The sequence below is a fragment of the Lathamus discolor genome, chromosome 12 (genome assembly GCF_037157495.1).
Source record: "Lathamus discolor isolate bLatDis1 chromosome 12, bLatDis1.hap1, whole genome shotgun sequence".
Classification (NCBI taxonomy): domain Eukaryota; kingdom Metazoa; phylum Chordata; class Aves; order Psittaciformes; family Psittacidae; genus Lathamus; species Lathamus discolor.
Window position 1 is genome coordinate 5351700 of NC_088895.1, and position 13992 is coordinate 5365691.

Here is a 13992-nt window from a genome sequence, read left to right on the forward strand (position 1 = left end):
TCTCAACTCACATGGATGCACAAAGACTTTCTTTGAGTTCTTTCCCTTTTCCCCCAATCTGATTCAAACGGTACTATTTTTCTCAAAGGCTCATGTTCCACACAGGAGACATCTAGGAGCTGGAAGCACACTTGCCAGCTGAAGAGACACACACCAGCTATGAGCAGGAGAGTAACTGAGATCTATCACTAGGCAAGGACAGGAAGCAAAGAAGAGCAGTAGAAGTTCTAGTTAAGTGATTTTAGTGTGCTTTGCCTGCAGTTTCAGGCTTTTCCTGTACCACAGTAGGAAACAGTGACCCTGAAGCTTCAGTCAAGTTGCCACAATCAGCCTTGACGATCTGCCTTTGGCCTTGTGTGGTATTTGGGGGTTCCTCAGGTCAACATTAGCAGCAACCTCAGACTCAGCAGAACACATGTCCAGAACAGATTCAGACCACCCTGATGTATTCCCCTCTTTGCTTAGATGATAGACAGCCAGTTACTTCTAACAGAGATATTAAATTCTGTAACAAATGTTTTATTTTCATTCAAGTCATGGGAATCATTAATGCGGAGATTACACTTCAGGAGCTGGGAAAGAAACAAAAGAAGCTTGTATGAGATCAAAAGAAAATTGCATATATTGACTCAGTGCCATATTTCTGACAGTGACCAGTACTGTATGTCTAAGAGAAGGTATAAAAACAATTGAGGCATATAATGGAACTTCCTTGATATAACTGCAGTTTCCAGGAGAGCTGAGGCATGTTGTTGTCCATCCGTGTGTGCCCCCCCCCCCGGCCTTGATAGTCCCCTATGTTACGTACTTCATATTAGCGTTTCTACATCTCAGAAAAGAGATGTATGGCTCTGGTTGTGCAGAATCCCAAAATAGAGTCAGTCCTTGAACCTTACTCCCCTTTTCAGAATCAACTTTCCTCTGGTAAGACACAAAGACATAACTCTCAACCTGAACACAACTAGGGAAAGAACCTGCTATACAGGGAGAGTGCATCAGAGAAAGCACCTACTGATTATCACCACGCTATAGCAAGAACCACCTCTAGAAACTTTCAGCACCAAACTTTATTCTTCAAGTGCTCTGTGTCCAGAACTTGCAGTTCTGCACAGCAGAGGTCTCCTGCCAGGGCCCAGTAACACCTGCTATGAACAATGGCAAATTCAAGTGAAACCACTGCTATCTCTCAGCTTCTGGCTCCCGGCGGATGCTGCTACCTTAATCTGCCCCTGCTTGCTCAGACCACAGAATGAAGAACTTCAGGAATACAGCAGAGAATAAACACACACTGTTTCTTTTAGAATTAAAAATAGAACAATTATCCTTAACAGCTTGCAGCAAGACTTGCATGAATGTCTGCATTGTAGTATATTGTGTGCATGCACAGCTTTCATATGTGGGGAACAGTTACCAAAGATGGACATCAGAATCTTTATTACAGCAGATCATTATTGTCACAGATTATGTGCCAGGAAAATACAAATACTGTATATTAAACCATATGGAGAAGTTACTGGTACACTGAGCTCAACCATCAAAACACTTCTTCCACAATCACCACCCACAGACTGATGAATACCCATCATCTGTGCACAAAGTTTAACTTTGTTTTATTAATGGTGGCATGAAATCTGAATATATTAAAAAATGCCCTACTATATAAAGCAATGTTTTGGGACTTTTTTTCCTCCTGATGAATTAATTTCAAATTTAGTTACCATAGAAACTATCCTGAAACCAAAAAACCCCAAGTCTCAATATATATTTACACACACACACACACACACACACACACAGACGCAGGTAAAGAAGAGGAGAAAAGCTGGAGTATACCTGTACATGCAGGTTATAGAGAATTTTGTAACTGGACAAACAAAAACCACTGGGTATTAATTTATGGGAACACAACTAAACTCTTAAGTCCAACTGCAATAATTATTCATACAATGATTGCCATCACTAGCAGGGCCATGAACAACCAAAACCTCTGCTCCTAGATAATCAGAGCCTTTCTTTTCTGACTGGGAAACAAATAGATAAAATAATCATAGAATGGTTGGGGTTGGAATGGACCTTAAGATCATCTAGTTCCAACCTCCTGCCACAGGCAGGAACACCTCACACTAGACTGTGTTGCTCAAGGCTCTGTCCAACCTGGCCTTGAACATGGCCAGGGATGAAGTAAGCATTTTCTTTCTTAGAACTGAAAAAGGGAAGTTCCGGGCATCCTGACATTACTTTAGTATGTCAAATGAGAAGAAGTCAGGGCTAAGTGAAAATGCTTTTTTTGCTCATTCTGAAGACAGTAAAAAATTAATCCAAACAGATTTCAGTTGCAGCTGAGTGACAGGTAACAAATTAGACAAGAGACCATGACACACAGATTCAGACCAGCAGTTCTGCAGTAAAATTTAACAGCAGACAGCTTTACCCAGGTTTACTTCTTTTCATACAGTGCTGTCATAAACATTTCATAAATAATTCTACTAGGAGTATGCATGATTTATAAAACGTCTGGGAGGAGCAGGCTGGCACAGTCCCTACTTGCCTTTGAGCAGCAGCTTTCCCTCTTTGAGCAGCTTTCCCTCTTGCACCCTGTTGTTTGTACTTGTAAAATTGAGTCAGCTGTCATTTCAGTAACCCTGAATCTTCTGTACAAGAGATTAAAAACAAGAGTGCTACTTGCTCCAGAAGAAAAAGGCATTTCAATAGTAAATTATCTACAGAAAGCCACTTAGACATTCATTTAACTCTTTTGTACCAGAAAGGCTAAAGAGTTCTCAAAAATAAAACCAAATGCATTCCATGGAACTAAATATATGCTTCAGGCAAAGTGTTTCTGTTGAAAATAACCCTGGAGGACATAATCGTAGGAAATCTTAAGGTTGGCCATTTAAGATTAGATGCAACTACTTACTTTCATAGAGCTCTACAATTTCTGTTTTATCACCTGTCAAGACACTAGCAGGGACATTGCATACACATGTAACACCACATGTATTCAGTGGATGACAAGTCTGTATCTGAGCACTGACCCATAGGGCGCAGTACATTTGCTCACCCACTGCCTGGTTAGGAGCTTTGCATGAGACCAAACTAACTAAGGTTTAACCAAGACAAAGTCAACACAGTGTTAAGATATTTATCCTCTCAAGTTGTTCACAAATTTAGGTTTGCCCAATTCTGGAATGTCAGATGACATTAATAGCTTTTTTTTCCAAGGGCACTTGCAGCCCCTTCTCTTGGATCTGGATTTTCTCACTGTGCTTTGTCTGTGTCATCTGCACTGGATTACTGCCACATGTTCCACACAGGGTTGTGTTTGAAGAGCATTTTGAAAATACAGCTGAGTAAAAAATGAGACGACCAAAATATTTTGTCATGCTAAACTCATAATGTACACTGTACTTGTTAACAAGAAGACTAACCTACACGCATACAGAAGTAAGCTGAGATGCTACACTGATTCACAAAGGCCTCAACAAGTTGTTTTGCTATCTGAGGCACTCCATGTGCTGGTTATACTATCACCGTAGGTGAGGCACACCAGACTTGAGTCCCCAAACTGCAATTTCTAAAGTCTGGAGGCAGCAATCTACAAGGAGCCCTCCTGACTAACATTATCTTCATCTGTTGGCAGACCCAAGTTCAAGCTGAGAACATCATTTTCACACATCTTCTCTCTTTTCTAACTGTATTGCCATATATTGCACTGGGCTAGCATATAGATTTTCTTGAAGGTCATCTTTTATTTCAGAGTGTATTTATTTTTTGTAATAATATTAAATGATGGGAATGAAATTCTTGTTGATTTAGAAAACAGAACTATTATACAGCTGTCTAATACCTCTACCAGCACTTTTCATCCTTCAGAGTATAAAAAGATCAATATGTAGAATAAGTAATGATTGTTTGTTGAAATAATGCTAGAAACATCCACATAGGGATACAATGGAATCTATCTTTAAATTAAATTATTTAACATTAGCATTTATAACCCAGACACAATTTATTTCAACCAGTGATCTCACCCTGGGAATTCACATTTTCAAGTAGAAATGCTGCTCCCTTATATTCACAGCTCAATTTCCTACTGCTCATCTTCCTCATACATAAAAACACAAGATACTTGCACTTTAACCCTGCAATGGTGAACAAGTCAGGCTCAATCACACAGACTTCACGCCTGACTCAAGCATGTTGAGTAATTTCCTTAACTTCCACACGAATACTTGTGTTATCCAGATCTGAGCCAAAGTATTCACCCGATTGATGAGTTTATCACACTGCAGGACCCTTAAAGGGATAGCAGGCACATACTGCAGGGAAATAACCACAACAAAGCCATGCAGTCATCAATCAGGTCCCAACTGTTTAGTCTATACCTTATCAGGCTGGCAGTATTTGTTAATCACAAATTCTATCCAGAAGATGGAATGATATACAAGCTCCTTTTGCAAACTGATCCATGGTACAATTTGAACCACTGTCAGTATTCCTTAGTTGTTCAACCCACTGAGGGATTATAATGAGAGACGAGCACTTACCTTATACTGAATGGAAGTTTTCACAGAAGTGCTAATTAACACAATATACAGAGATAATGAAGATCGATGTCAACAGATATAAAATAGAAATAAATTTCACAATTAAAATACTAAATCAGAAGCACTGGATGAGAAAGCAGAGACAAAATTCTCTCACTGCAAATCACAGGCAACCATGTAACAGATACATTGTCCAGAAAGACAGAATATCTCCAGGTTCTCGCCACACATCACAGGCCACAAACCAGCTACAGAGTCCTATCTATCATGAAGAACAGAAGGGCACAGAAACCTAGAATATACCACAGAAAAGCCAGGGATACTGAGGATAGCAGCAATGTGTTAAATGGCAATCACAGTAGGGAATCTAATAGATAAATGTTCACGTAAACCTGGGAAGTATTCTGCGTCCCATGTCACTGAGAGGCACAGACACCCCTGTGGACGAGAAGGTATTGGAGACACAGAGACAATCTATATGACAGTGCTGCTATCACACTCAATGTGTGGTAGGGGGACTTGGAAATACTTTCTGCTGAGCCACACTACAAAAGCGTAACACAAAAAGCTCTTTCCAACCCCAGAGATTTCTTAGAGCAACAAGCACTATTTTTTGACATGAGAAGTGCAAGTCTAGTTGAGACTCAGTAAACAGGAGGATAATTAAGATGAATGGAATTAGAATTTTTATAGACGGCTCAACCATCAAGTGCATGGTAAATGATGCATAACTCAAGCTCATCAGAAATAATCCTTCTAATGTGGTTCCCTTCAAGAGAGGAAAATCACAGTAAATCTCTCTATGATACAATTCTGCCTTTTCTTTAGCCTCTCATGGCTTGTTTAATGCTCCTTTGCTGAATTTCACATTACTGCTCCTTTGCAAACCTTCCAAGTGAGAAGCAGGTGTTAAAATGATGGCTGAGAAAGTAGGGGTGTGTTTATGAGCTCTGTAAACTTACATTGAAGAAATTGGTCTTGTTCCTCTCGCAGAAGAGGCCCTGTGCAGGCATGTGCTTCAGCTGCTGCCAGGGGACGCCACTGCCCAGCAGCACATCGCGGGCCCACTGCAGGTTCTGTGGACAAAGAGGGGCAGGTGAGTTGCAGGCAGAGGACAGAAATGCCACCAGAGGTAGAATTTCAAAGCATTCACTTGCTTTTATTCATTAATGCGTTGTCATTTCTCATTTTCCACACAGTCACTGTTACAACAGTATTTGTGGAGGCATGTGATTTGGAGAAGACATCCCTCAGCAGAGAGAAGCCAGCTTACTTCTCGTAGCAAGCATCCAGGGTGATCAGCCCCAGCACACTAGCCAGTTCCCCCACAGCTGCTGAATCCAGCCTCATACGATCAAGTTCTGTTTTCTTGTTTTGTTTTTAACCTGTCTCCATTTCATTGAGATGCACCCTCCAGCTGCTATCACCTACAGAAACATGAACTATAAGTATATTTAGAACACCTTAATTTTTATTTTTTTTTTAAAGCTGAATTTTAATGCTCAGTACAAAGTAACTTACATATAAAAGTATAAAGTTTCTCAGTAAATAGTGGAACTTTCTGTCCTGGGTATTCTGCAGCCTTCCTCCACAGACCAGGCCCCCAGGAAAACAAGCCCCTTGTTTTCCTACACACACGCTCTGGAAGATGCCCCCCAGCTCTTCCCTAGGGCTAACGACCTGCAAGGCATTAGTCCAGACCTAACAGAAGAGCTTTAGGCTTAAACTGCAGTCTTTGAGTGAGGAGGAGAATTCAAGCCCTACCCCTACCAGCCATTGCCCTCCATGTAATTTCATTTAACCTCTCTGGAAAATTCCATGCCTGTCATCAAATTTGGTTAATACTGCTTAGTGAGTTAACAAGAACATATCAACAGGAGACGAAATGTCAGACAACAACCAAAAATTTATAGAAGCACTACGCCTCTAAGAGTTCAATACATGAACATCTCTTGTGTAGTTGAGAACTAGAGACAGCTGTTGGCTCCAGGCAAAACATTAGTAACAGATGGGACAATTATTAATTGTAAGGTTTCACTGATGGAAGTTTTGCTTTAAGTAATTTCTTATTTCAGTACTAGAAATTAGCATTCAAGTCGCATTAGACCGGCTTTTTTAGAGACAACTTCAGTACAGAGCAGATAAAAAAAGAAGAGGAAGATGTGTGGTTCACAGAAACAAAGGAAAATGTTGAATTCTGATTTGTGTTAACATCAGGAAGAACTTGTGTTCTGTGGGCTGGAAATACACTTTTGTGAATCATAAATTCGATTAAATCATATCCAACAAAGTATATTCCAGTCAAAACTTTCCTTTTTTTTAATCTGGGGGGGGGTGGGTGGGTTATTATCAAAGTTCTTATCCTGTCTTCCAGATTATTTTCTTTGCAAGGCTTTCATGAAACAGTAAAACCCCTGCTCAAACATAAGTGCTTTTGTCCTAATGACAGTAATCACGCAGAAATCTCCAATGTCTTACCAGAATTGGAGCATCCCCTCCAGCAAATTGCTGATCGTGGATTTAAGTGCAAGAGGGTTGCACACTAGAAATCCTAACCAGATATTTATGGATGTCAAAAATCCTTCATTCAGAGAGCTGATATAGGTACTTATACAGGCCCTTCATGATTATGGCATACAACAGTCAAGGGGATTTGCAGAGATTTCTTTTGGTGTGGAACAAATACAGGTACACTCATAAACATCACAAGGTACTTTCCTGCTAGGCAGAGGACCCAGAAAATTTAATTATCATCACTCAGTATCAAATTTAATTAAGACTGAAGAAAGCAAAGTATGTAAACTTAACTGCAGACTAACTTCTTCCTATGGTACTTCTTTTGTAATACGTATTTCTGTAATCCTATTAACCTAAGCCTGCAAAATACTTTGAAATACATACAGAAGAAAATATGATACAGAAAAGACTCCCTACAGAAACCTGGTCTTCCATGAAAGTCATCCTATTTTGAATAAAATCCAGCAAAGAGAATCCAGCAAAAATAAGACTATCATAACATCTAAGATCCAGCATGTAAATGGGGTATTTTATGGCAGTCATCAGGAAACTAAGTAAATTTCAAGTGTGCAAACAAACTAAAAAATTGCCTAATGTGTGGCAATCTGAATCTTCCAGTTAAAATATCACCTGAAACTTAAAACCAAACACCTTAAGCAAGGCACCACCACAAAGCTTAAATATAAAATCCCAGCCTAAAATTTTAGCTGTGGATGTATTCCTGAATCTAAGTTTTATGATGAAAATGTTAAGAGACCATTAAGTGTCGTGTCATGCTCTGGTGATCTCCTGTGCATGTTACACTGACCATCCTTAGGCATGCATCTGGTACCTATAATTCAGAGGATTTTATTGAACAAAATGATGACAGTAACCTAGCTAGGAAGAAAAAAAGATCATTCGGACAAATGGGCCAATTACACGGTAACTTCACACAATCAAAACTAATAGGAATAAAAGATGTAGTTACAGATTTTCCACTACCCTTCTCCTTAAATCAACATGATCAGTTATTCCCAGTGCATACGCCTGAACAGGTCTCAACTCATTAGATTTCACTGAGTCTGGTCTCCTTAGCTTTTTGCTGATGAAGTTATTAGGAGTGGGTGAAGGGATCCAGGACATAGCAAAAAGGATTTATTCTTCTTGGCATGCTGCTTGCTAGTCTGAAATGCTGGATTTGGCTGTCTGACTCAGGGCAATTATGAACTACTCTTTCCAGTTCAGCTGCTGCCTCCCACATCTTTATCACCCCAAAATTCAATGACAAGATGACTGGCAGGGTGCAGTAACTTGCAAAAAAATTTACCAGCATTGTTGAAGTTGAAGAGCAAAATCTCTTATGGTCAACCAAGTGGAAATCTGAGTCACTGGAGATGGATACACCTCAATGGAATGGTGCCAGAAGACACTTTTACCTAAATCGGAAACTCCACGAAGTGTTGCTGAGAGGTGTAAAAAATAACCTACTATACCTTTATCTTTCCCTCTGTTGTCTTTTGTAGTCTGTTAGAAGGCTTTGTTTCAAAAAATACTTGGTGCTACTGCATCAAATAAAAGCAAACTCAAAAAGACTATTGACCTTGAAGGGTAGCCTTTTGAATGAACTGTTATTACCACACTGTTGCAACTTGAATTGCTTACATCCATTATGCTGACAGATTATGCCTGTCTTCTATGTATATCTTAAATATAATCTTTTCACATGCATTTTTACACGCATGTATTATGCCTAGTTAGACTAAATTGCCATGCTACTGACATTATGTTATACCTGACATTTATTTCCCCATTAAGGGCTCTGTTAATAATGAACATAATAGAAAATGCAAGCTTAAAAAAACCCCTAAGTCATACAAACAGTATTTGTGAGTGGTTTCTTCCAGGACTTGCAGAGTATTTTTGATTTTGAGATAAAAAAAGCACCTAAGTAAATATTTTTATTTCCTGACAACCTGCTGGTTGCAGAGTATGAGACCAGTTGTACACACTGATCCTGACAGACCATAAGGCAAACGCTTCTCACAAAACTTGTTAGTTATATTGACAAACAGCATCTTGCCAAGTCCTGTCTTCTCCTTCCAAACTGTGCCAACACTCATTCTGGAGGTAAAAATCACAAAGGATAAAGACTTTACTTCAAGACAGAGACAAGGTGAATGGGAAACTGAAACTACTGCCCAAGCTGGCAGTGAAGTCACTTCTGACATTTCATCCTTACTTTCCTGCACATATATTCCAACAAAAAACAGCTATGTACAAATTTGCTCTGATAACAAGATAAAACAAAGAGAACTAGCCTCCAAATAGTAAGTAGGGGAAAACCAAACAAAATGTTGAAAGATTTTGAAAAGATGTTAAAAAAAAACCACTCAACAACTATTTTTACTAATCTTGCAACAGCAGAACCAGTAATACTGTAAAATGGGAGAAAACAGATTGCATATGAAAACTTGTTTTTCTATGCGCTATGGAGACCTGCCAATCCTTTCCTTTCCCAGCCAACCATGAAGTTTGGCCATCAGTCTAAATTCTTCATACAAATTCCTGGCACTAGTGCTTAAATGCTGGATTTTTCAAGATGGTTATATGCATTTAAAAATCAATTTCAGCTTTCTAAAACCCACCAGTAATCCCCTCTGCCCCCACAGCAACTCCACCTGATGTAATTTATCTTATTTTTGGAAATCAGGCTTATCAACATTATTTCTAAGCATACTTCTTACTCCACTTACTGCTGAAAATGCATAGTTGCATTTTGTGGTTTAACTTTGTTCAAGAGTGTAACTCCTACTGAAGAGATATTAGTGTACCACTAAAACACAGACATTTGACATTGCTCTACAAAAGCCTGAATGAGTCATCAAAGAAAGAAAATTACAACCTCATGAAAGGCTGCAGTGTACATATATCAGTGGGAAGATTTTTTTTTTTGCAGTGTTAAGTAGTTGTTTGTCATAAAACAGGACAGTAAAAGCCAACAGTGCCCTAGTTGAATTACTGGGCTCAAACAGGCAGGATTCAATTTTTCTGAATTCCAAGAGGAGGTGGATTTAGACAACAACGTGTAATGCAACCAGAAAACCATTACAAATCACTAAGTTGTTACGTATATAGGGAGGGAGATGAGAAAACAAACAGAAAAGGCTGCACCAGGAAATGATAAAACAGGAAAAAAAAAAAAGAAAAATAAAGGAAGAAAATATTTTGCAAGTAGTTCCTCAGGCAAGGACATGGTATTTGAACCAATAAATTGAAAACAGGCAGCCTTTTTCATTGCATGTTGATACAAAAAAAAAAAAATCATTTGTCAACAACAGTAATGACAGATCGCAGGAATCTACAGCTCCTATTAATGATTAGTTCCATGGATAAAATAACAACTGCCACATACAAACGGCATAAGAATGTTTTCAAAACAAACTATCTTTAACAAAATGGTAGTATTTTTCTGGATAATCATTGTACAGCCAAATGGAACATTCATCGCCTTTCAGTAGATCAGTAAGACATGCTACTGTTCAATTCGCAGCAGTGCTCTTGCTATGTTTTCTACTATGAGGCAAGGGGTATGATTTGTTTCCATTCCCTTCCCTTCCCTGTTATTCACACAAGCTTCAGTACCGGTGAGGAGAGAATTCAGGAAGCCATGCAGTGCAGCATATGACATAACACAAGACTTCCAAATACAACATGTGTGAGTTCAGACCTTCATTATGGCAATTAGAGAAATAACTCCGATAATTTCCACCTACTGTTCATACACAATTTACTGATACTTCAGAAGGACAAATGATTATATTAACTGAAATATGCAGAAGTAAAAGACATAATTCTAAAACCAAACCAATGATAATTTGTAACAGAATGCTTTCAAAATTAATTTTGTTATGAAGAAGGGTGATGCTGGAGGAAGCACGTTATTTTTTCCCCCCTCAAACAAGAACTGATACTATGACAGTCACCAAATCATTGTTATTCCTGATAATCCAAAATCTCCAGCTCACAAACAGCAGGATCTCTGACTTTCACTTAGTGATTTCTAAGCTGTAAATAATTCTTACTCAAGATAACCTCTATTCTCTGACAGCAGGAAAACTTCCATTCTACAAAGACCCAAGATACCCAGAAAGTCTGTGTCACATGCTGTGTTTACACCAATACTAACAAATTGCTGCTTCCAAGTCACTTTTCAGTCCACTTATTCAGTAAAATAATTGCTACCATTATTGTGAGAACATCCTAGTTTATGTAACATATCTAAAAGGTAATTCTCTGCCGAATGAAAAAAATTACCTACTTCAGTAATAAAAAAAGAAGCTTTCAACTCAACTGGCCTCACACATATGAATCAGACAATCTAGAAGCTGCTCCAATCCAAAGCACAGTTCCAATCCAAACTGCAAAACAAACTTACCTGCTGTATTTTAACACTGAGACTTCTGAATTAGCATGAATGACAATACAGTTTGCTTACTCAGGCAACAAACACAGCTAGTCAGCTCTTGTGCCAGTGGCCTGCTCACCTTGTGTGTTTTGCTGTATGTGTACAGATAAGCCAGTCTGTAGAGGCTCTTGTAGTGCTGGGGAAAGCGGCTGAGGCACAGACAGAAGGAGGCAATGCACTGCTCTGTCAGGAACTTTCGCTGTTCCTCAAGGTCTGCTGGAAGGCCATGAGGGAATTCAGATGTATCTCCACTAGGTTCAGCTTTCTTTTTGTAGTCCCACTGTGAGGGTGTGGCGATTGTAGCTTTGATGGGATTGCCAGCAGCAGTCTGAGACTCCACCAGAATCTTTTGGCCTGTAGGCTCAGCAGGGTGGTAAGATTCCGAGATCTCCAGCAGCTCTTCTGACTTTCCTGCAACTGGAACATTAAGAGAAGACAAAAGTGCCCATGAAAATTACAAACTGGCAAACAAAATATACAAAACAACAAAAATTAAATGCAACAAATGGTAATCCTTCTCTTTATGAAAGCACAGACAGACATATCGAGAGGCTCCTGAGAAAAATTATGACTATTCCTGATGTTCAATGAGTAAGCAATCTTCAGCTCATTAACAGATCCACAGACTGATCTCTCCATTGTCTTTTTTAGGTTTTCCCCTGAGCACACCTTACACAATGCAGGATTTTATATATTGTTGGAAGATGGAGGAGGAGGGGAGAAAACAACAAAATAAAGGTGTCATTCAGTAAAATTCTACTGTAAAGAAAGGAGAAAAGAACAGAAAATTAAAGTCATCCTGCCAAGTGAAATATTTTTCTTAATGATTTACCTAGAAGAACACAATTCCAGAACATAACTTAGGCTTGGACAGACTGATTAGAGCAGCTAACCTGGTCTTCTGGACAATGTAGTACCTACAGTTCCATCTATGGTATTTCAGTTCATCTTTTCTTAGAAGATACCAAATCTTACTTCATAAAACACCCGTTGCAGTTGGAGCTTCCACATTTCATTATTGCTGAACACATGCCTGCTACATGCAGATGAGTTTTTTTAAACTTCATGAACTGACAAAAAAGACTTAACAGGCCTCAAACAGGCACAGCACGGAAAGGTGGGCAAAATTCATACTCTGGGCTTGTTTGTCTTTCCTACTGAAATCCAGCCTCTTTATCCACTGCCACATCCAACTGTGCAAACATCAGACAAAGGAAAATTCCAGTTAATGGATATCGAAACAAATTTTCCAGTGGAATACAGAACACTTAGTGCTATTATATATGGAGAAAACTGGTAGACAGCAATTCCACTTCTCCACTGAAATAAAGTATCCAACGGAATAAAACATCTAATTTCACTAATTGTGCTCTGCTATGTACTGAATATCAAGCTGCTACTGACTAGAACAGAAAGGGCACCTACACCTAGGGAAAAGAAAAATTGTTTTGTTTGAAATTAGCTTCTAATGACTGCCCCTTAAATTATTTAGAGATTGGAAACATTGAGAAAAGGAGTAAATAAAAACCTAGAAGAAGGCGAGCCAGTCAAAGGGCCACCACAGACATCAGTTTATCATTATTCTTGTCTTTATAAGGTTTAACAGGTAGTACAAACTGGGATGATGGTCACAGAAGCAAAGCACAGTTCCTATTTTAAGCTACACATACATGCAGCAGTAACGCCCACTTAAAATCCTCAGTCTCACTGCAGCATATTTCAGTGCTTCTGCATGCCAGAAGAAACATTTTAATGATAATATACCAGCTGATATTATCTATTAAATCAGGCATACTCTTTTCCTCTGTAGATCCCAGGGTGTCTTTGCTGGGTATCACAGCATCAGCACAGGTAGTAGAAATCCTCTTCTCTGTGTAAGTCTTCCTCAGGCTGTCTTGAGAACTGGCAGGCTCATTAAACATATCCTGTGTGGAACTGGAGTCAGACAGCACCGCTGCAGTGCTATCCTGACTCCTCTCTGCAAAAGAGATAAAAGAAGGAATGCACCACTTCACACTCATCAAGCTGTTACTTGCATCTTGGTAACAGCACCATCGAACTGCAACCACTCTGCAAACCCCTGACAAATGCAACACAGGATCCTTAACAACCACCAATTCTGTCGTCTAAAAGGTATTTTCTTTTGTCTACTAATCATTTTCATCTCACCTCTTTGTGCTAAGAAATTAAAACCCCAGTCTTCTTTCCCTAGGTATTATTTAACAGTAATGCAATAGAGAGCTCCCTGCCCCACCACATTTCTTCCTAGAATATTACCCTGGAATCTGATTCAAAAGAAATAATGCTCAACTTTCAAAACCATTTTGACTAAGGACCCAATATTTCATCTAGCAGGGACTTTAAAATTTCCTGGGTTTACTGTGCCATTTCCCTTGAAAAGCACCCAGTATAATTTTGAGTCTGACGCAAGCAAAGCTCAAGTGACAAGAGAAAGCCATGAACAACAATACTGGTAAAAAT

At 39.1% G+C, this 13992-nt stretch overlaps 1 protein-coding gene across 3 annotated transcripts in view; it reads right to left on the reverse strand.

Moving 5' to 3' along the window:
* Positions 1–13992, reverse strand: part of CABIN1 (calcineurin binding protein 1) — a 109530-nt gene that overhangs the window by 56043 nt on the left and 39495 nt on the right. For all 3 annotated transcript variants that reach the window (XM_065693034.1, XM_065693035.1, XM_065693033.1), the window contains exons 27-29: positions 13307–13489; positions 11591–11928; positions 5510–5623 (exon numbers count right to left, since the gene is read on the reverse strand). In XM_065693034.1, coding sequence (XP_065549106.1) covers positions 5510–5623; positions 11591–11928; positions 13307–13489 — 635 coding nt within the window. The remainder of the gene's footprint in view (positions 1–5509; positions 5624–11590; positions 11929–13306; positions 13490–13992) is intronic.